At 33.8% G+C, this 21,573-nt stretch overlaps 3 protein-coding genes and 1 pseudogene across 4 annotated transcripts; 2 read left to right on the forward strand and 2 right to left on the reverse strand.

Moving 5' to 3' along the window:
- The first annotated feature begins 1,305 nt into the window (after positions 1-1,305).
- On the forward strand, positions 1,306-4,362 carry parietopsin. The gene is made up of 4 exons (XM_019125036.2): positions 1,306-2,382; positions 3,228-3,556; positions 3,637-3,882; positions 4,005-4,362. The coding sequence occupies exons 1-4, from the start codon at positions 2,064-2,066 to the stop codon at positions 4,116-4,118; spliced, it is 1,008 nt and encodes a 335-aa protein (XP_018980581.1). The 5' UTR covers positions 1,306-2,063; the 3' UTR covers positions 4,119-4,362.
- Positions 4,363-4,506: 144 nt separating this feature from the next.
- LOC109112421 lies at positions 4,507-7,648 on the forward strand (annotated as a pseudogene).
- Positions 7,649-8,240: 592 nt separating this feature from the next.
- On the reverse strand, positions 8,241-16,611 carry cax2 (cation/H+ exchanger protein 2). 2 transcript variants are annotated; one of them, XM_042715867.1, is made up of 20 exons: positions 16,467-16,611; positions 15,228-15,374; positions 15,015-15,115; positions 14,825-14,933; positions 14,313-14,432; positions 14,172-14,233; positions 13,810-13,971; positions 13,235-13,420; positions 13,030-13,129; positions 12,035-12,176; positions 11,773-11,956; positions 11,585-11,684; positions 10,490-10,611; positions 10,356-10,393; positions 10,057-10,169; positions 9,719-9,858; positions 9,543-9,637; positions 9,331-9,409; positions 9,119-9,227; positions 8,241-8,557 (listed from the first exon to the last, which is right to left on the reverse strand). In XM_042715867.1, exons 1-20 carry the CDS (start codon positions 16,516-16,518, stop codon positions 8,484-8,486), a joined length of 2,235 nt encoding a protein of 744 aa, XP_042571801.1. In that variant the 5' UTR covers positions 16,519-16,611; the 3' UTR covers positions 8,241-8,483. The 2 variants fall into 2 exon arrangements, 1 of the variants encoding a protein (XP_042571801.1); XR_006153644.1 differs by lacking the exons at positions 8,241-8,557; positions 9,119-9,227 and having other exon boundaries at positions 9,354-9,409; positions 9,543-9,627.
- A 514-nt stretch (positions 16,612-17,125) lies between these two features.
- LOC109065155 (armadillo repeat-containing protein 10-like) lies at positions 17,126-20,504 on the reverse strand. Its single transcript, XM_042715868.1, has 6 exons — positions 20,127-20,504; positions 19,771-19,916; positions 19,500-19,634; positions 18,636-18,812; positions 18,490-18,561; positions 17,126-17,882 (listed from the first exon to the last, which is right to left on the reverse strand). Exons 1-6 carry the CDS (start codon positions 20,359-20,361, stop codon positions 17,631-17,633), a joined length of 1,017 nt encoding a protein of 338 aa, XP_042571802.1. The 5' UTR covers positions 20,362-20,504; the 3' UTR covers positions 17,126-17,630.
- Positions 20,505-21,573: the final 1,069 nt, after the last annotated feature.

The raw sequence follows: 21,573 nt of genomic DNA on the forward strand, positions 1-21,573 counted from the left end.
GACACAGAAGTCAAACACACACATACACATACAGTGGTGTTCAGTACGGTCACACTGTATATCTGTTATTCAAGAAACTTTTGAAAAGTTTAAAAAACAGGAAAAAATCCTCAGAAACTATCTGCACGAAAATCAAATAGGCCTATTGTTTTTGTAAAAAATACAGAATGCATTGGCACAGTGGATAACCAGAAAAATAAAAAATAGCACATCATGCCAAAAAGGTTGCCGACCCCTGCTCTACATGGACAAGAGAGTACTTAAGGAACTTTGTGGTGTTTTAATGTGCCTCGTAGTGTAAAGGAGATTTTATTTTTGTAGTTTGTAGTCTTTCTTTCATCATTGGCCTTCATAAAAACCTCCATTATGCTTATTGATAGACTAAGGGAGAGAAAGTGAATGTACATACAGAAGGGTTAAAAATCAAGTTGATTTTGAGCTAAACTTGGTTGCAGATATAGCTAATGAAGGACAACTTTTGTTTGAACCAAAAGGGTTCAAACAAAACTCAGGAAGGCAGATGGACACTATATTCATTTTGAAATTATCATAAAAACAGTTTCAGTGTTTAATGTTTTAAAAAGCCTTACATACTGTGTTTAGCAATATTTAATGATAATGTACAAGTGGCTTCAAAAGTTTGAGGCCGCTAGTGAAAAAGATATACACTTCCGTTCAGAAGTTTGGGGTCAGTCAGATTTTTTTTTTTTTTTTTGAAATAATAAAAAAAGTATTTTATTCAGCAAGGATGCCTTAAATTAATCAAAAGTAACAGTAAAGGCATTTATTATGACACAAAAGATTTCTATTCCATATAAATGCTGTTCATTTTACCTTTTTATTCATCAAAGAATCCTGCAATATGTGTCACCATTTCCAGAAAAATATAAGCATCACAATTGTTTTCAACACTGATAATAAGAAATAACTCATAAACAATAAAACAAAAAATAATAATAAATTATCAAGTAACACTTAACACTGAAGAAATGATTAACAACACAGGAATACATTACATTTTAACGAATAAATTACATTATAACAGTTCTTTTAAATATTTTAATAATTTAATTAATTTAGTATTTCACATTACTGTTTTACTGTATTTTTGATCAAATAAATGCAGCTTTGATGAGCATAATAGATTTATAGAAATCTAAAATAAATCTTACTAAACTCAGTCATTTAAATTGTTGTTTATAATTTTCTTTTTATTACAAATTATATACAATATAAAAATTAGAGTAAAACTGAAAATCCTGTTGTATGTTTTTATTGAATATTGATATTGTGTAACTGTTTCTAGGTTTAAATTTGATTTTGAATCTCAATTTTTTATTGTGGTTTCAGATTTTTGGTCCCTGTTGTATGTTTTTATTGAATATTGATATTGTGTAATTGTTTAGAAATCATTATTATGCTGAACATTATATATATTTGCTGTACAATGAGAGTTTGTGTGACTCTTAAAGTTAAGGAGCGTATTGTACTACCAGGTCAGCATTTCTGCTTACATGGTAAAAATATATTTTTGACTTTTTTTTTACGGTTTCAGTATACTGAACTTGGTATTGTATGAACGTTTGCATCATGTTTTGAAGGCACCAGTATTGGATGGATTTTGCTTTGTTGAAATTGAGAACACACTCTAGTTTATTTGTCTGCTAAGCTTTTTTTTTTTTTTTTTTTGACACTGAAGGAAGGACTTTTGTGACACTTTTTTGCCTTTGTCATTTATTTGACATTGTTCAAATGTCTTTAACTTATTTAAAGTGTATTTTATTTGGGATATTTATTATAAATTTACTCAAATTGATAATTGTTTTGTGATCTTTTTCATTGTTTTTTCAAAGTGTATTATCCATATATAATAACCTTAGAACAAAATCCCTGCATGCTGCTTTGATTAATAAGATTATTAATTAGCCGGCAAAGAGTAATTTGACAAAGGGCCTTTAACAATTGGATATGGTGACCAGATGCTTCAGATTACTGTCTGCTGGTATAAAGAAAAAAATCAGCTCTGAACAAAACACCCTGCCGTCCAGACTTCATCTTCCACCATGGAGTTCATGACTACAACAGATACGGCCATGACGGTGCAACCTACTATATTTCCACGTGTGGGCTACAGCATACTTTCATACCTTATGTTTATAAACACATTATTTTCTGTGTTTAATAACTTGTTGGTGATTGCTGTGATGCTTAAGAACCTGCATTTTCTCAATGCGATGAACGTCATCATTCTCAGTCTGGCTGTGTCAGATCTAATGATTGCCACCTGCGGCTCTGCCATCGTCACCATCACAAATTACCAAGGAGCTTTCTTTTTAGGGGATGCGTTCTGTGTTTTTCAAGGTTTTGCTGTGAACTATTTTGGTGAGTACAGAGCTAAATGGATTGTGGTTATTCTGTTAGGATGTGTCCCAAAATATGTTGATTCCCTTACGAAGGACCCCCATAATAAAGAAGATATTATGTGTGAATAATATTAAATATTATATTTAAATATTTATATATATATATATATATAAAAGAAGATATTATGTGTGAATAATATTAAATATTTAGATTTTATTTCATATATGACATTAAATATGTAACTTATAGTAAATAGAACTATAAATATTATTTTTTAATGAAATTAAAAATTTTAAATAATTAATATAACATTAAATAATTGGCTTTTATATTAAGGACGTTCTATTTTCATATGTAAAGACCCATTAAAAATGTATGGGAAAAATAAATAGTATTTGAACATTTAATAATAATATTTTTTATATTTTAGAAGCGTAATTAAAATATATTTATAATTATGTTAAATGTTTAATACTAAAAATATTACAGATTTATATTTATATATAACATTAAAAATGGCTTTTATATTAAGGCTATAATATTTTAATGTGGAAATCCCATTTAAAATGTGTGAGAATTTTTTTTTTTTTTAATATTAAATGATTAATTTTTTAAAAGTGTAATGTTAAAAAATAAAATGTTTACTACTAAAATACTACATATGTATAATATTAATATAAAGTTTAAATACATTTAAAAATTGGCTTTTACATTAAGGCTACTATATATACATATTATAAGGATATTATTTATATGACACACTATTTGTGACTTATAATCTTGAAACTCTTATAAACTGCTGTACAGCAAGGCAAAGCAATAAAATATATCTTTAAGACAAACAATAACGTCTTTCTTCCTAGGCCTGGTGTCTTTGTGCACTCTCACGTTACTTGCATACGAGCGGTACAACGTGGTCTGCAAACCCATGGCAGGCTTCAAGCTGAACGTCCGCAGGAGCTGCCAGGGTCTGCTGTTCGTCTGGCTCTATTGCCTCTTCTGGGCTGTTGCTCCACTGCTGGGCTGGAGCTCGTATGGGCCGGAGGGCGTCCAGACGTCCTGCTCATTAGGCTGGGAGGTGAGATCCTGGAACAACTACAGTTACCTCATCTTCTACACGCTCATGTGCTTCATACTGCCCACTGCTGTCATTGTGTACTGCTACAGCAACGTCCTCGTGTCCATGAGGAAGGTAGGCGACTCGTTCTTAGTGCTGAGAAATAATAAACACTTGTTTATTACATCAGTGCGAATGATGCCCCATACTTTTAGATCAACAAAAGCATTGAACTTCAAGGGGGGAAGAACTGCCTGGAGGACAATGAACACATGGTACGGATGGTCCTGGCCATGATCATCGCCTTCTTCATCTGCTGGTTGCCTTACACCGCCATCTCTGTGGTTGTAGTTGTGGATCCAGAGATCTACATCCCACCTCTGGTGGCCACCATGCCGATGTACTTCGCCAAAACCAGCCCAGTCTACAATCCCATCATCTACTTCCTTACTAACAAACGGGTCTGTTATAGTGTCTGAATCTTCTTTGACAGAGTGTATTTATTTTTGTTTACATTATGGTATATGGTACTCCCATTGTGTAATGAAATGCTCCAGTCATCCTCTGAAATATGTTTGTCCAGTTTCGAGAGTCGTCTCTGGAAATCCTGTCCTGTGGTCGATACGTCCCTCGTCACACTGGTGGTCTAATGATGTGCTCAACCCAGAGGAGCCAAAGCAGGATTAATCCAGTCTGATCTGGGGTCTGTCAGTAAGAATTGTGCATTACTGAATGTATTGCTTATATTAGTTCTATAAAAAAAATTGTGATCAAAAAGTTTTACGAAATCAATATTTTTCTTTCAAGTATGTGTTAAATTCATTGAAAATGACAGCATAAAGACATTTGTAATTCTTTTTCACACAAGTTATTCTTTTGAACTTTCTATTCATTAAAGTATCAAGGTTTCCACAAAAAATATTAAGCAGCACAACTGTTTTTAACACTGATAAAAAGAAATGTTTCTTGAGCACCAAATCGGCATATTAGAATGATTTCTGAAGGATCATGTGACACTGAACACTGGAGTAATGATGCCGAAAACTGAGCTTTGCATCACAGGAATAAGTTACATTTATTTGAAATTGTAATAATTTTTGAACACATAAATGCAGCCTTGGTGAACATGAGACTTCTTTAAAAAATTAAATATAATTATTGTTGGTTGGTTTTCAATCATTGGTTATCGGCCAATATTAAAGATTCTTAAAATTAATTAATTCTCATTTATAGTCAATAGTTCATCTTTAAAAACACTAATAACACTATTAATATGTAATCTTTAAAAAATATCAAAACGAATATCCATTTATCAGTCATTCTCAAAATGAATTTACCCATTTACATAATATCCATCACATGTTAAAAATCAAAATCAGAAACATTATACACATATGCCAAAATGATATTGATATTAAACTGAAGGCAGAACAGTAACCTGACGAAGTAAAAACTGGGCATCTTAATCCCAGATTAAGACATCTTGCAGGGAGAGTAAAACCTTTCCCAAATTAATCTCCTCAAAATAAGATTATGTGATCGCTATGACAAGACCATAATCAAATATCAGTTCTGACTATTCTATTATTCCAAATAAAGCCTTTTTAAAATTAGAAATCAGTTTTTACAATAAATAAACAAAAAGCTCAGTAGCAGAAATAAAGGGAAAATCATTCAAATCCCCCCTTGTGCTGTAATTGGCATTGTTCCAGTCTGGAGATGACAACAATACGAACTAGGAAATTGCCTAAAACAAAAAACGCATCCCCGGTGACCATGAGCCTGCAGGGTGTTAGCTGAAAAACGCAAACAAATGGAGAACCATGGTGATGACGAGGGTTAAAATAAAGAGGTTTATGTCTACAAGCTTTTAAAAAGCAGAAGACCAGATATGGATGGAAAGGATTGATCTGGCTGCTTCCCATCTCCATATCGGTCATATGCGTGATATTTGCGAAAGACTCGCAGGTGCAGAGGTTTGCGCATGGAGACATTAGATTCGTACGACACATTTGGCTTTTATATTTTGTCTCCCATCTGGTGCGTTTGTTTGACGGTCATCACTGGATTCTACGGACGCATTTTCCTTTTAGTAAGAGCGCACGGTCGGAAAATATTCGATAAGGGTTCGTTTCCACCACCGGATAAGAAGAAAGAGGATACAAATCACAAAAAAGAAGAAACAATTAAGACTAATATTAAAAATGATACAGAAAATCAACAAACAACCGATACTGCTGATTTAAAACCGACTAAAAAAAGAGTCGTGTGAAGAGAATTGCCGTCCAAAATCTGAGGAACTCCCCAGAACAGCTGTGACTGACACTTCAGATCTAAATAAACCAGAGACTGCGACTGAAATATCAAGAGAAACCAAAGTCACCTTTAAAGATGAACTTTCCAGTGAAGCACCACAGGTTCTCGAAGTTCTTGGGGAGCCAAAAGACCACCAACCTACTTCTGCAAAAAGTTATTCTTCATCAACTAATGAAGAAGATGGTGCTGTAGAGTCAGGCACCCACCAAGATGGAGAAATTTCCGTAAGATCAACCAGTGGAGAAGCTGGTGTGGAACCAAACGCCCAGCAAGATGTTGCTGCAGAAAGTTCTCAGTCTTCAGTAAAAGGAGAAGATGGTGAGCAAGAGTCGAATGACCAACGAGATAATATTTCAGGAACTCTTCTTCCATCAGCTTCTGAAGAAGATGGTACTGTTGAGGCAAGCACTTCACAAGATACTACTGAAGAAACTTCTCCAACATCAGGAAATGTAGAAGAAGGTGCTGAAGAGCAGAATGGTCCTCAAGAAACTGCTGTGGAAACTTCTCCAGCATCCACCGGAGAAGCCACAGCTGCTCCAGAGGAGGAGGAGGTGGCGGGTGCCGTCTGTATGATGCCATCTCTCGCACAAAGAGAACGAGGACACGCCAAGAAGGAGAGCAAACTGGCCAAACGCTCCGGATACATCATCTTCACCTTCCTCATCTTTTGGATCCCGCTGATTGTGACAATGGTTTTAAATCAGTTATTTTACCGACATGACAATCTAACAGTAAGTTTCAAACTAATATTTTACTAATTTGTATCACAATTGAACATACTCTTAAAAAAAAAAAAAAAAAAAAAAAAAAAAAAAAAAAAAAAACTGAGAAAAGGAGAAAATGCCCCATTCAACCAGATTAGAAATAACTCTTTGACAACTTAATATACAGCGATATCGACTTAATTGCACAGATACTATCTAAACTGAACTGAGCTGGATGATGACATCACTGAATTCAATGATGAACTGCCTTTAACTGAAAATGAGTGTTTACTATTGTCATTTTGCATTATTGACACACTATTTTCCTATTTAATACTGTAAAGTGCTTGTTAAAGCGCAACATTAATAAAGGTGACTTGACAACTATGTCACCATTCACACCGCAAATAAATAAAACAAATTAATCATATAATTTTTTTTTTTGGTTTAAAGTGTAAATGTCATTAATTTTGCAGCTTTATGCTTAAAACAAGAGAAATAAAATAAAATAAATTATAGAAGATATATTTTAATGTCTTTATGTCTTGCAAATAAACTAAAAGTTTAATTTTAGATTAGTAATCTCAATACTTAATACTGATAATTGATTACATAAAATAGTATTTTTATTTATTTGTTTAATAATTTATTAATTTATTTTTTTGCAGTGCATTGGTCATATAGGTCTAGCAAACAACAGCTAAAGTAACTGATGTCTTGGCATCTATGTTTAATGTGTTTCAGGAGGAGGTTTATCAGGAGCTGGAGATTTTAACAGTGTCTTGTGGTCTGCATAACATCCCTCACCAACCCGATCATCTACGCAGCGGTCAACCCTCAGTTCCGCAATGAATTTCACAATCTGAAAGCAAAATGGAAAGCGTTTTTTACAAATTCATAGAGTTTAGATACTTGTGGGGTCATCAGAGCTGAGATCCCACTATGCCAAATGCCACATCTGATCTGTTCATTGGTGTTGAGTTGTGTTGTCACATGCTGTTGGCCACAAACTGAATTAGACGATGCGGTCTAAAATCTTAAGAAATGCTAAGACTGTTAATAAGAATGAAACAGATAATATGAATGTTTGTAAACAGCTGCATTTCTGTAACTTTGAAATACTGTGTTTTCCATTAGATCACATTTTGTAAGACAATGTTCAGCCTTTACATTTGGGGGACAAATAAAATAAAATAAAGATTGAGTATTCTGGCTTCTTTGATTTAATTTCCAGGTTATGCAACAAAATATGATTATTAAATGATTAATACTCATGAAATGTGAAATACAGGATTTTTAATCAGGTAAAATCTGATACAGGGATGAAAAAGAAAATCATTTTTAGTCAATTTTTATATTTATTATTTTTTTAATTAATTGTATGTTTTGCCCACAGAGATTTAGAGATTTATCCCACATTTAATAAATAAATAAATAAATATGCATGTATTTATTTATTTAAAAAAATGTATAAAATACTTTGGTCTGTTAAAATATGTATCTCTCATATAGACTTTTTAGTCACAAAGTCATAGACATTCAGAAACACAAACAGGTCAGTATAAGAAACTGTTCACTTCAAATAACATCTTCAAATAATGGCATCTATATTAAGACTTCATTTGCATGATTTCAAATACATAAAGCTCAAGTATTGATGAACCTGTACTAACACATCAAGAAACACTTGAAAACTGGACTCTTTTTGCAAAATACTTATGTCTCATAATAAAATAACTTATCTATTAATTCTGTACAATCCAAAATACACTGTGCGTCTCGTTTTTTTTTTTGTAAAATAATAAATCCTTCTATTATCACAAGCGGTCTTTTGTACTTACACATGATTAAGTGCCAAATCAGGTCCTCTTCTTGTTGAACAGAATTGTTATTGATGTACCAAAGGATAAAATGTTATGAATAGTAATAGTCTATCTATTACTACCTATAACACAAAGTATGTCTAAGATTAATCTGAAACAGTAAACAATGTTTAATAATGTAAATCACACATTGAGTGCATTGAGCTGAAATGTCTTTTAGCAACCAGAAGGAGACGGAGCAAAATAGTACAGTGCCAGCAGGATGAGATACACCACGACCAGAGCAGTGCCTGTTCACACAAACACACACAAAAAACACAGTGTTTAACACTTCACTCAAATCTGATGAACCAAGAAAAAGCAATGAAGTAGAAAGGACTGCAGGATTGTGGTACTAATTATGAAAAAACAGATTACATAATCACAAAGGGCTTTTGTAATGTTGACTTTATGGCTGCAAGAAGTCCTGATAAAATAAATAGTAAATTTATACAGAAATAAATATACTAAAATTTTTGGGGTTGGTAAGTCAGTAAGGCTGAATTTATTTGATCAAAAATACAGTATAAGCAATGAAATATTATTATAATTTAAAGTAACTGTTGTCTATTTGAATATATTTAAAAATGTAATTTATTCCTGTGATGGTAAAGCTGAATATTCATTATCATTACTCCAGTCTTCAGTGTCCACATGATCCTTCAGAAATAATTTTCTAAATATTTAAACTACTGATCCCAAATGTCTGAATGGTATTTTAACTTTTGAGCAGGAGTCTGCAACTTTTTGTCATAAACTGCCAAAAAAGGAAAAGTTACTAACCCCTGGTTTAGATAATATTCAACTTTTACCTTGAAAGTAATCAGACTTTCCATCCATAAAAATATAATTCACAACGATGACACTAAAGATGCTGGCCCACAGGTGCAGGTCGCTGAAGATGAGTACAAAACCAACATCCTGTCACAGAAAGATTATAAGGAAACCATACTGATACAAGCTGTCACTGAGTATCTGTAGCATCAATGTCTGCATCAAAACAGCATTATCTAAAACCACTCACATAGAAGATGTTGAATAAAACCAGGATGGGGATCTGTATCATGCACACCTGTACTGCAATGCAGCTTCCAACCTCGAAACTGTAAAAAGACAAAACGTATGTATTTTTAGTAGAAAATACCTGATGAAATAAACCCAGGGTTGAATTAATGAGACAAAAAATCTTGTCCAATGCTATTTCCTGATGCCTGAAGTGTTACAGAACAAACCAACCTCAAACTGATTGTATTCTGAAGAGCAAACTGCACTCCATTGACAATTTCTGGGATTTCAGGGACCATGGCTAAAACAGTCACACCTATGAAATACTGAGATGAAGATTAGGATCAGATCATACGTACAGAAATACATTAGTATTGATCTGCATGATGCATTGCTGCATTATCAACCTGAGATATAGATGAGTGGCTTAGAATGGGCTGGATGTGTTCGGTGGTCAGGTCGGCACATGCAGACATCAACACCGTGGCAACGATGAGTATAAGCAAAGCTCTCCATCGGGACCAGTGCACTGACGCTCCGAGATGACCTGCGTGCACACACACACACACACACACACACACACACACACACACACACACACATCTATTATTCTTAAATGAATCTTATTATAATCACTACATCCTAACAGACACCTTTGAGCTGATATACATGGAAAAAAGCATGATTTTTGTGATGACCGTGTGTCTGTTCAAAGCTTCGTAATTAGTTAATTTAACAAACTCACCTGTTCCATCACCAACGTGAATGTCGTAGATGTGGGAATGTGTTTTAAGAGTAAAGATGAGACCGATGATATAAGATACGGGCAGTAGAATGGAAATGGTGTACACTAGAGGCCTTAAAAAAAACAAAAAAACACATCAACAGCCACAACAAAAATATATTAATAATATTTTATTAATACTAAACACATTAAAATGATGAATTATTATATTTACTATTTTTAGTAATAAGCCTCTAAAGACAGTCAAGAACTGTGAGTACTGCGTATACAAAATGAAAGTGTTCATACTATGAACTTACTCGATGTGACTGTGAAACAGGCTGTAGCTGTTTTCACTCTAGTGAACCAGAAAGAAAGGGTGACTATAGAACTGTGCATCAAATGGCTTGATGTTTCTCTTTCGTGCTTCATGATTTCATGATTGTAATCTCACCAGGTCGTAGTGGCAGTTTTTGCACGTGAAGGATCCGCTGCTGTTGGTCCCTGTAGAGTTGGTACAGTCCTCACACACTAGATTCCCATAGGCTTTGGAGAAGAGCGTAGGGGCAAACACTCCTACAGACACCACAGGGGAAAATTATGGAGATTTAAAACAGTCTCAAAATGTATTTGTGTACAAGATATGATTCACAAAATCAAAAATTGAAATTATAAATTTGCAAACAGCATTTCAAAAAACCTCAACACAAAATGCGAAATTCCAAACTGAATTTATAAAGCTTTTGTTTTTACTTGCAAATCATATTTTGTAAATATGAATTAGGTTATGATTTCGTGAATTGCTTTTTTTCAAATATATAAGCTTAGCTTACTCATTTGTGAATTGTGTTTTGTAAACATTAATTTTGAGACTATTTTAGTTCCGAACATTTGTGAACATTAATTAGCGTTATTGTTTATAAATTAGCTCATTTCTGAATTATATATTGTAAATCCATTAATTTTGAAGACTATTTTAGTTCCATAGAAAATAAATAATGATGATTAATCTGGTAATCTGTTTCATGAAATAATGTATTTAAAAAAAAATTTAAATTCACAATTTTTTTTTTGATGTGAAAACAAAATTTACTCTATTTAGCTTCCTACTAAAATGTTAATTTTCATAAATAAATAAATGAATATAATTGTGTAAATTATCTAATTTAATGTTAAATGAATGAATAAATTCATGTTTTTCTTTTTGCTTCCTTATATCCCACTTTAATATTTAGAGAATCATGTGAGTTTTTCCAACCAATGTTTGCCAACAAAACCTGCTTGAAAACTGCTAGTATCTCAGAAATTACACACTTCACCTTTAAAACTGATTCTATTCTATTCTATTCTATTCTATTCTATTCTATATAAAATCAGTTCCCACCCTATATTACTTCCTACATAATACTGAGTTTTATTCAAAACTATGTCACACTGTGGAAGTTAAATGTGTTTACAGTGTCATTTCACAATGTCTTTAATTACTACAGCAGGAGAGAAGCGCAATAACAAACACATTTTTGCCACCTCATAGCACATGACATCTTACCCCCTACTGATATGAAGAGCAGAGAGGAGCTGACACCCGCCGAGCGACTATTAAACCTCTGCTCACTGTGCCTGAGCCCTCCAATTATCATACAGATCCCCTGAGAGAGACACACACACAAATATAATGATCATGCATTGCACACTTTGCAGATTTAAAAATCCTCAGTTGGGTAACGGATCACATACTGGTATGAAGAGGATGCAGCCCAGCAGGGTTCCAGTAAGAGCTGCCTTCACTATCTCCTGCAGGCACTTATTCCCCTGGTGATGACCTCTGACCAACGCTGTGATGTAAAAGGTCAACTCTGTGATGGAGCCGAACGTAGCATTCACCACGGCCCCGACAGCAAAGTTACTCTGAGCGGAAATACTGAGAATAGAGATGATAATATTGTTGACGCCAAAGGCCTTTGTGAAGTTTAGGTGTTGTTCTGGTGTAACTGCTCACCTTGCAATGCCCATGCCGATGTAATATGAGAGTGGAATAATGGAGCTGACTGCTGTGGCAAATTTGACTTCAGAGCTGACAAACTCGTTTGATTTGTCCACGTAACCAATCACTAATGATACTATAACTAATAGTAAGAGATCTGTAGTAACTCCATGTAAGGAAAATGCCCCAAAAAACCACACATGAATTGTAATGACAGTAAACATGTCAAAAATTAATTTTCTTTTCTTTTTTTACATTGAAAAAAAAAAAAAGTATTCTTATCTGGACCTTACCAGTCCACTAGGAGGCCAGCCACAATATGTCTTAAAAATATTCAAAATAAGTTTATTAAAAAAGATTAAAATAATTTAACTTTGTTAAAATGCTAAAACCAACAATGTACACATTCAAAAATCTGGGGTTAGAATGCTTTAAGAAATTACTAAATAATTGCTTAATAAATAAATACTTTTATTCAGCAAGGATGCATAAAAATGATCAAAAATGACAGAAAAGACATTTATAAAGATTTTATTTCAAATGACTGCTGCTCTTTTGAACTTTCTAGTCCTGAAAAAACACTTTCTCGTGATTGCTAAAAAAAAGAATTAAGCAGAACAACTGTTTTCAACACTAATAATAATAAGAAATGTTTCTTTAGAAGCAGATTTCTGAAGGATCATGTGACACTGAAGACTGGAGTGATGATGCTGAAAATTCAGCTTTTTTTTTTTGCAGAATTAAATGACATTTTATAATAAACTACAATAAATGACAATTATTTTAATTTGTAATAATTTCACAGTTTAACTGTTGTTGCTGTATTTTTATCAAATATATGCATAAGAGACTTCTTTCAAAAACATTAAAAAATCTTACAGACCCCAAACTTTTGAATGCTGGTGTAAAAGTAGTATAAAACATAAACTGACAACATATTTCTGAATATCAGAACTATCAGAACTTTACAAGATTAAACTTCCATGTTTATAATTTGATGTTAAGGATACTGACAGCAAAAACATTGATCCCATCCACTGTGTATTTATAGTAGTAGAGGTTCACTGCATGGTAGCAGCACAAAATGACTCGGCTTTCATGCTCCTGAGTCTAAAATCAAAATTATTAAATGGTATGAATTTGCAAATATGATACATGGTCATAATTTGTATTAATTCACAGATTGCCTTTATAATCACAGCATGGAGCTCTCACCTCTGTGGCTTGGCTGATGTGAACGTGTTCGGGGGGTATGAGCAGAATAGTATGTAAGGTCTTAGTGCTCATCTTGGCCACAGGGATGGTGAAAACCAGCATCCAGGAGATCAGACACAATACAGAGTGTGTTATGGCCAGGAGAGGGTAGCCCACCAACAGCCATATATATGTGCTCACACGCCACTGAAATCAAATGATTTCATTGTGTGAGCACAAAAAAACATACAGAAAGAAGACAGAAATGCTAGCCATAGTGTACCAGGAGGTAATATTCTCAATTAAGGACAGTGCACCAATAAATCAAGGTAAAATTATGTAGCAATTTTTGAAAACATTTGTACTCAACCAAAGTAGTGAACTGCAAATAAGCTAAAAGGTGATTAAACCTTATAAAAGTAGACTAAATAATAATTATATACACAATTGTTCAAAAGTTTATATGTTACAGTAAATGTTTTCTAATTTATTTTAAAATGTAATTTATTCCTGTGATAGCAAAGCACCCATTACTCTTATTATTAGTGTCTCACTGTCACTATGATATTTCATATATATATATTCATGCTTCTCACCCAGTAGTGGTCATTCTGTGGCCTTTCTGTGGGCTCTTCTATGGTCTCCCCCACAGGTGTGGGCAGCAGGAGAGGAGAGGAAGGCTTTCCGTCCTCCTCTGCCTCCAGATTAGAATTATCCTGGAGAATCTTCACACTGTACGCTGCCACAGAGACACTGGCCTGAAAACAGCAACATTTCCAAACCACAGAATCCATGAACAGGCATGTGATGAAAGCAGTATTTGCCTGATTTACACAGAACAGGGAATTGAAAACCAACTCAAAACACATTGCGTGTGTAGAGCTGCCGCAAGACTGATTCAAAGATCAAGAGTAGTCAACCACAAAAAATTGCATTTGGATATGAAAAGAAACACAACCTTTTCGATCGATTTTCCAAATGGCCACAGAAAATAGCAGGACAACTTCCAGCAAAGTTTTGCTGAAATAAAAAAGCGGCATTTTTGAGATCCAGAGAGAGACACTAAAGTGTATCAGTACTTATTTAGATAAATTCTTACCATAGGGGATGCCAAAAACTGTGAGGAACATTAGGAGTCCAACTAACACATAAACCAGAGCGATCCACCAGCCAAACAGAAACACGTACAGAACATTGCCACAAGTGAACAATGAACCCACTGAAACCCGAGAATAAAAGACACTGATATTATTACAGTAAAGGGGAACAAATTGTGTGTAATATAATGCCACTTTTTTCAATTTATTGGATTTCCTTTATTTTTGTACAATAAAACATCATCAAATTAATGCAGTACAATATTATCTATATTTATTCCTAAATTAATTTTTTTTTGATAATAATAAATGCAATTACTAATTGTTAATAATTAATTAATAGTAAATCATTTTATGAACTATAATACTTCAATTTATGTTATTTCATAGTTTAATTGCTTTATTTTCCATATTTTCAAATAATAGTAATAATAAAAAATTAGTAGGTATGTACAGACATTTTCCAGGTACTATACATGTACTACAGAAGGAAATGAGAAGAGCTTGGTCTGACCTGAGTAGGGTTTAATAACGTTCAGCTCAGAGTAAAGCTCCTTCACAATGTTCGACCTGTCTTCAAAGGGACGCTCTGTCACATGACTCTTCCACTTCCTGAATCCAAACTTACGTGAAGAGAACAGATTGACATCAGCATCAAAAATACGCAAAATGAAACTGGACATATGTTCTCAGTGCACATTTACCTTATAATTATTCGCAAGTTTTTGGGCCTCAACTTCATTTTCAGCACTTATGGTGGTCTTGCGCGGGTTCTCATCCCGTATTTCATCAACAAAGCTGCATGCTGTAAAGAAGTTGGAAGGAAGGACAAAAAAGGGGTAGTAGCATCCTGTTAGGAAGCAAGTACAGAAACAAAAACTCCCTTGCTCTTTCGCAAAGTGTGTATGGGGTCTCACTTCTCTGTGGGTGTTTTGGTGTGCAGGAGCTGCTTGTTTGCAACAAACAGGAGTGAGCATCGCTGGCTTCTGAGTGAACGTGAGCTACACAAACCCCGTCACAGCATGAGCCAGGCTGATGAGCTCCGTCATGGTCCTCTGGAGAATCTGAGACGAAATCATAGCATGGTTTATTATTAAGGATTCACATCTATTTGGTTTTATTTAAATAATATTTTCAAAATGTATTCATTCAAATTCCGTAGAATCGACAGCATAAACCTGTTTATTGTGAAAAACATAGGCTAAATGTTAATTTAACTTTAAAAACAAAAAATGTTAATTGTACCTTAAACGTAAGAATGAACATGGTTCAACTATGGCTAAAATGTATAAGATTGGCTTTAAATTGAATGTAATTATGATAAATATCTAATCCTGGTTACTGTGTATTTAAAACATACACATTGGTTTATTGGTAGTGACATAAATCTCATTTTTATGTTTCATTTATGACTGACAAATACGCATCATGTTAAGTTAATTAGTTTATGTTAAAACTGTGTCATTCAAACAAAAGGAAATTTTATATGCAACTGCATACATCTCAAACATTAGCCCTTATCAATTTAAAATTAAAAAATTTTTTTTGAGTGAAATGTTTTCTTTAAAAAAATGTTTACGCTTTATTTCTTTGTAATAAATTTGTTTTATATTTTATGTAATGCAATTATATCAACACGTTTTTTTTTAAGTGTGACAAATATCAAATATAAAAAGTACAGTATTTTTAATAATAATTTAAATGCATTTTGGGTGTCAACATCAACACGTTTTAATCCAGATCTAGCCGAAATCTGCCGACAGGAAACACTTTTATAGTAATTAGGGAAGTGTGGACTGATGCGGTCTCAAGGTTTCAGAAGCATTTCACTACAGAAACCTGACTGGCTGCAAATGCATTAGAAGAAATCAGTTTTTGAGAAATTCTGATTCATTTATATCCAGGATAGATCACAAAACAAAACAAAAAATCCATTTATGTAAAATACAGTGGACAGTCAAGCATGATTCATGTCACGTGAATTAATGATCATGTTACATCCAGTGTTGCATATCAAAGGTCCTAAGTAATTGGAGCAAAGGTGTAACTGTCTGCTGTAATAAAACAACGCATTGCACTGTTGACAATACAAGTCAGTGGATTCTTATTAGTCCGTCAGTTTACACAAAATGGCCTTGTTTTGTATTATCGTTTACCTTGTTTGTCTGTGTCGAGTTTTCTCCTTCGCGTCTCTACATTCGTTGTCATTTCAGCACATTCTCTTCTGCGTCAGTCCACGCACAGTCTCGAATGACAGACAGTTCTTCGGTAATCAGCCTCATGTGATCCAAGCGCGCTGACGCCGAGCGGCCGTGTTGCCAGATCGCGCTAAAACAAATTATGACGAACCCAAAAAACGCCATTATCCCCCCACCAAAACAGGCACTACAGTTTCTCGAGATTTTCAGTATGCTCTTATACGATCCGAATCCGTCATACTTTCTTATGCTATGGTGTAAAATAAACGTAAAAAACGCAGCATTAATTCGCTTAGAATATGCGGACATGGCAACCCTGTGCGAATCGCTAAATCTAAAGGGAAATGTAGTTCTGTTACTCACTGTATAAACGCTTGAAGATGCAGAGTTTGTCTTCACGTGCACAAATTCAATAAACAAAGGTTATAAAAAAGTAAATATTTATTTTGAAGTACTTTCACGAAGCTGAAAGCATTCCGAAATTAAAGTAATAAACACTGTAGTATAATTGCCTTATAACATTAAACAATATTTATTAAATAATGCATCCCATGTCAACATCATCATTGAGCATCAGAAATGTCACAGTACAATCAATGCACACATTCTGGGTTTCCTGGGTCATTACTACATAAGCATAACCTGAATAACCTTTGTTTAATGGTAAACTTCACTTGCATTATGCAGCACTGAAGAAACACTTGTTTTCCCAAGGCATTAAGATTTCTAAACACATGTAGAGATGTTAAAATAGTCCTTTCCACCACTAGTCTGATTATCCAAAGCACTTAGCGTGGTCAGAAAAAAATGTCTGCATTCACTTGGCAAGAAAACTTTTGGCAGTAGAGATGTTCTCACGAGGTCTGTGGTGTTCACAAATGTCTATTATATTAAGAAATATCGCTCAAAACGCCAGAGACAGTCATTTATTGTCCATTTTCTAACATTTTGAGAAGATACCGATGTCCTACCAAATGGACCACCTGCTACCAGTAGATATCAACACTGCTCCACTAAGCAATTAAAGCTACACAGGTTAGTGCAGAGCCCTAACGTTTATGTAAATAAACATTCTACACATTGAAGAATGGGCATATTTGGTAAAAAATATTCTGTAAGAGGTTATGTGAGGAGTCTGGCCACCTGCATCTTCACCTCCTCATCTGGATGGGACAGCAGCAGGGGCAGCTTATGGTGCAGCTGAGAGGAGCTGTCTAGTAGAACACAGTACAGAGAGTCCTGCCGCCTCCTCAGAACTTCAGCCACCTGTGCAGAGGGTCTCCACGCATGCAGGTTCCCCACAAAGAACAATAGGCGGAGAAGAACAGATGTGCTTGTGCAGCCGTCAAACAACAAAATCAAAGAGGCTGGAGCCTGTGAACAGATTTACAAGTAAATGGAGGAGCTTGTGCCAATATATAAAAGCTCCTAAAACTAAGAGAAGAACTCAATTATGGCTGAATGATGAATCAAAATAAAGCTAGAATCATGATTTGTGATTTGTGTAAATATATGTGTTTTTCAGAGTAAAGCGCTTGCTGCAGTTTTCCACCAAAATAAAAGTTTAACGATAGTTTAACTTTGAAAATGAAGAAATTAAGACAGCCATAATTTGTAAGGGCTTCACAACTTTTGTACATCAGCTTGAATTTTTTTTTTTTTTTTTTTCAAAATACAAATGTATAAATTTCAATAGAAATACTTTATTTTGTTTAATACATTATTTAATAATAATTATAATCATAAAACAAAAATAATAATAATAAAAAACATACACATTTATACACAAGCACAGAAAACTTACCTACTACAACTAGAAAAAAAAGCAAACATATAAACAATTATCTATTTATAGTAAATCTATAATGACATAATTGTCCCTGAAACCAACTGCACTGGATCTCACTTACAAAAAAGTGAAAGCATTACAGCAGAAACCAAGCATACAGCAGCAGAAACCATAAAAGACATGCTTGTTCACCTGAGCTTGCACAATATCATCCATCAGATCTGGATTGGAGGAAAGATTTACTAGGACCTTCAGGACTTGGATCTGCAGGAAAAGATTAAATCTTCAATACATCTGACTGTGTAAACATATCATTCAATGTGTTACTCCAGAATCACCTGTAGGACGTCGTTGCTCACTATGAGTAGAGAGAGGAGGAGGGTGATGGAATTCTTCATCAGATGCTGGTGATTATCTGTGACTGACAGATTAGTGAGCAATCTGAGCGCTGCCAGCTGAAGGTCAGAGTTCACCGGTGACGTCTCAATCATCTGCATCACCGACGGGACATATATCTGACCAGCAACAACAGAAACATGTGTAACCATAATATCCACGGGAGAACACAAGAAAAACACACATTCAAAATGGTGCTATTTTAGTATTATTTATACATTTATTATAGTATTAATTAACATTTTAGCTTTTAATTAGCTTTTTTATATTTTCATTTTAGTCATTTTGTTAGGTGCTTATCATTTTTATTCATTTTATTTCTATACAGCTTTATTTTTATTTCAATTTTAGTTTTAGTAATTTTAGTACTTTAACTTATACTAATTGATTTCAGTTATTTGCCAAGACAACATTTCTATTTTTTTTTAATTTACGTTTTCCCATCTAATATTTACATTTTATTTTATTTTCAGTTTTATTTTAATTACTGAGAATAGTTTAAGTTAACAACACTGATCTGAAACCAGGGTATTACAACTAAAACCATTAAAAAATATATATTTTTGTTACCATAAAATAAAAAAAATCTAAATGAAATAAAATAAAAAATTCTAAAAACAAACTTAAACTTATTTTAAGCTAGTTCCAAAGGCAACATTTATTTTTCGTTTAGTACTAAAATAATAAACTCAACAACTCAACTATAATAAAAACAACATAAAAACTATATACAGTCTATAATATATATACACTCTACAATCTATAACAGTACATTGTGCCTCTCTAAAAAGTAAATAATGCAATACCTTCAGCTGCTCTTGATTGCAGATATTCATGCTTAAGTTGTTCAGAGCGTTAAGAGTCTGGACCCGAATCTCAGGTGAAGGGTCTGAGAGGAAGCTAGCTATGATGTGAAGACCTCCGAATTCACGCAGAAGATCCTAATGAGAAGAAAAGTGAAAAAAAAAAAAAATATTTTACATGATGCACAATCTTCATATGCTTGCTCTTCTGCAAATCAAAACATATTAAAGTCAGTCTAATACATAATGTCTAGAAGACAGAACATCAGATGACCTGGTTTACTGTGAAGGCAGCAGCGTTTCCTAACGTTACGAGAACGTTCCTCCTCTCTTCTGGGTTTGGGCTGCTCTGCAGAAGCGAGAGAAGCATGCTCAGATGCCGAGGCTCCAGGCTGCCAGCAGATTTTGAGTGAATATCATCTTATCAGAAGACAACACACACACACACACACACACACACACACACACACACACACACACACACACACACACAAAGAAAGGTCCCTGTAAGATTTATTGAGGGCTGACTGGATTGAAAAACAGCCCTTCAAACTTATAAAGCTTTCAGTGAGCTAGACTTTTTTTTTAAAATTCATAATACATCCTGAAAACCATTTCAATGTCACTTACTAGATTCAGTATCCGGATCCAGATTATCACTTTTACAGACAACTTTAAATCCAGACACTTTGGCCATCAGGCTCCCAGGCTGAACAATCAAATTTTTAGCAGACTTTTTTGTGTTTACATCTCCTGCGCGACTAAAGACTAGTTTATAAACGCCATACAAGGCTCCGGCTCCTGCTACGATCCCCAACAGAGCCTTTAAGCTGCCGAGCCGGGATACGACATTGTCATCTCCCATTCTCCGATAGGAGCAGAGTTCATCGATACATGTTAACAGTAACACATGGTGCTTGTCCGGCAGGATAAATGAGGACGCGAACAGTTCCTGATCATATTCGTCACAGACGGTTTCCTCTCTATGTTGCCACCTATTGCATCAGCGGACGACCAAAACGTTTCGCGGAGAGTTGCGTTCATGAACGATTTTGTTTTCCTCTTGGTCGCACTCTGCAGTCAACTTGGATGATTGTATGACTGTTGAACTTTTCTGCAAGAAAATAAATCTTTAAAAGACTTTTGTCTCATACCTTTATTGAAATATAAAAAATTGCAACAACGTAATAAAAAAAAATAAAAAATATAAAAATATTACACATCTAAAAAAAACACTTTTATAATATTTCTTCCAGCATCCTTAAGAACTAACCAAAGTCTGAGAAAAACGACCACGGCTATGTGTTTTCCTAACAGATAATGGAATAAAGGTTTTGTTTACCTTTTTATCACTTTATAAATTTTTGACTTGCAATGTATTTGCCATCTGACTCTTTTTGGAAAAGTTCACATGATTATCACATTCACGTGAGGATCTTTTTGTCTTGTGCAGATGTTTTGCCAACAGTGTCATCATCTGGAGCTTTTGGATGTGTGTTACTGTGTGTGTCTGCCCTCTTCTTCTTCTGCAGGACCATTGTCACAGTCAGAATGGCTGGATGCCCTAAAGTACTTCTTTAATTCAGTAATCTTGAAAGAATAATCATTTTTAATAAGACATATTGATTATAATGATATATAATGAATAAGATATAATGATTACAAGATCATTAATAAAATAAGAAGATTTGCAGTTGAAATTCAACGTTTCACTCAAATTGTTATGCTTTTAATCCATATGGCAAAATATTTTCAAATATATTTTTTAATATATATTTAAAAAATAATATAAATATAAAAAATACAAAATATATTTTCTACAATATAGTTAAGATTTAATATATTTTAAAAATATATTTAAAAGCATAAAAATTAAATATACATTTTAAACATAAACAAAAAAAATGTTTTTTTTTTAAAGCATTTAAAAATAGATTTCAGTCCAATACAATCTCTAGTAGGCTATATAAAGTTTAATAAAATCTAGTTTTGATCTCTAGTAGGCTATTCCATCCACATTTGCAGTTAGTCTAAATGTAGGCTTCTGTAAGATTTTAAATGTATTTTCTTGCACCTG

The sequence above is a fragment of the Cyprinus carpio genome, chromosome A25 (genome assembly GCF_018340385.1).
Source record: "Cyprinus carpio isolate SPL01 chromosome A25, ASM1834038v1, whole genome shotgun sequence".
NCBI classification, from domain to species: Eukaryota; Metazoa; Chordata; class Actinopteri; order Cypriniformes; family Cyprinidae; genus Cyprinus; species Cyprinus carpio.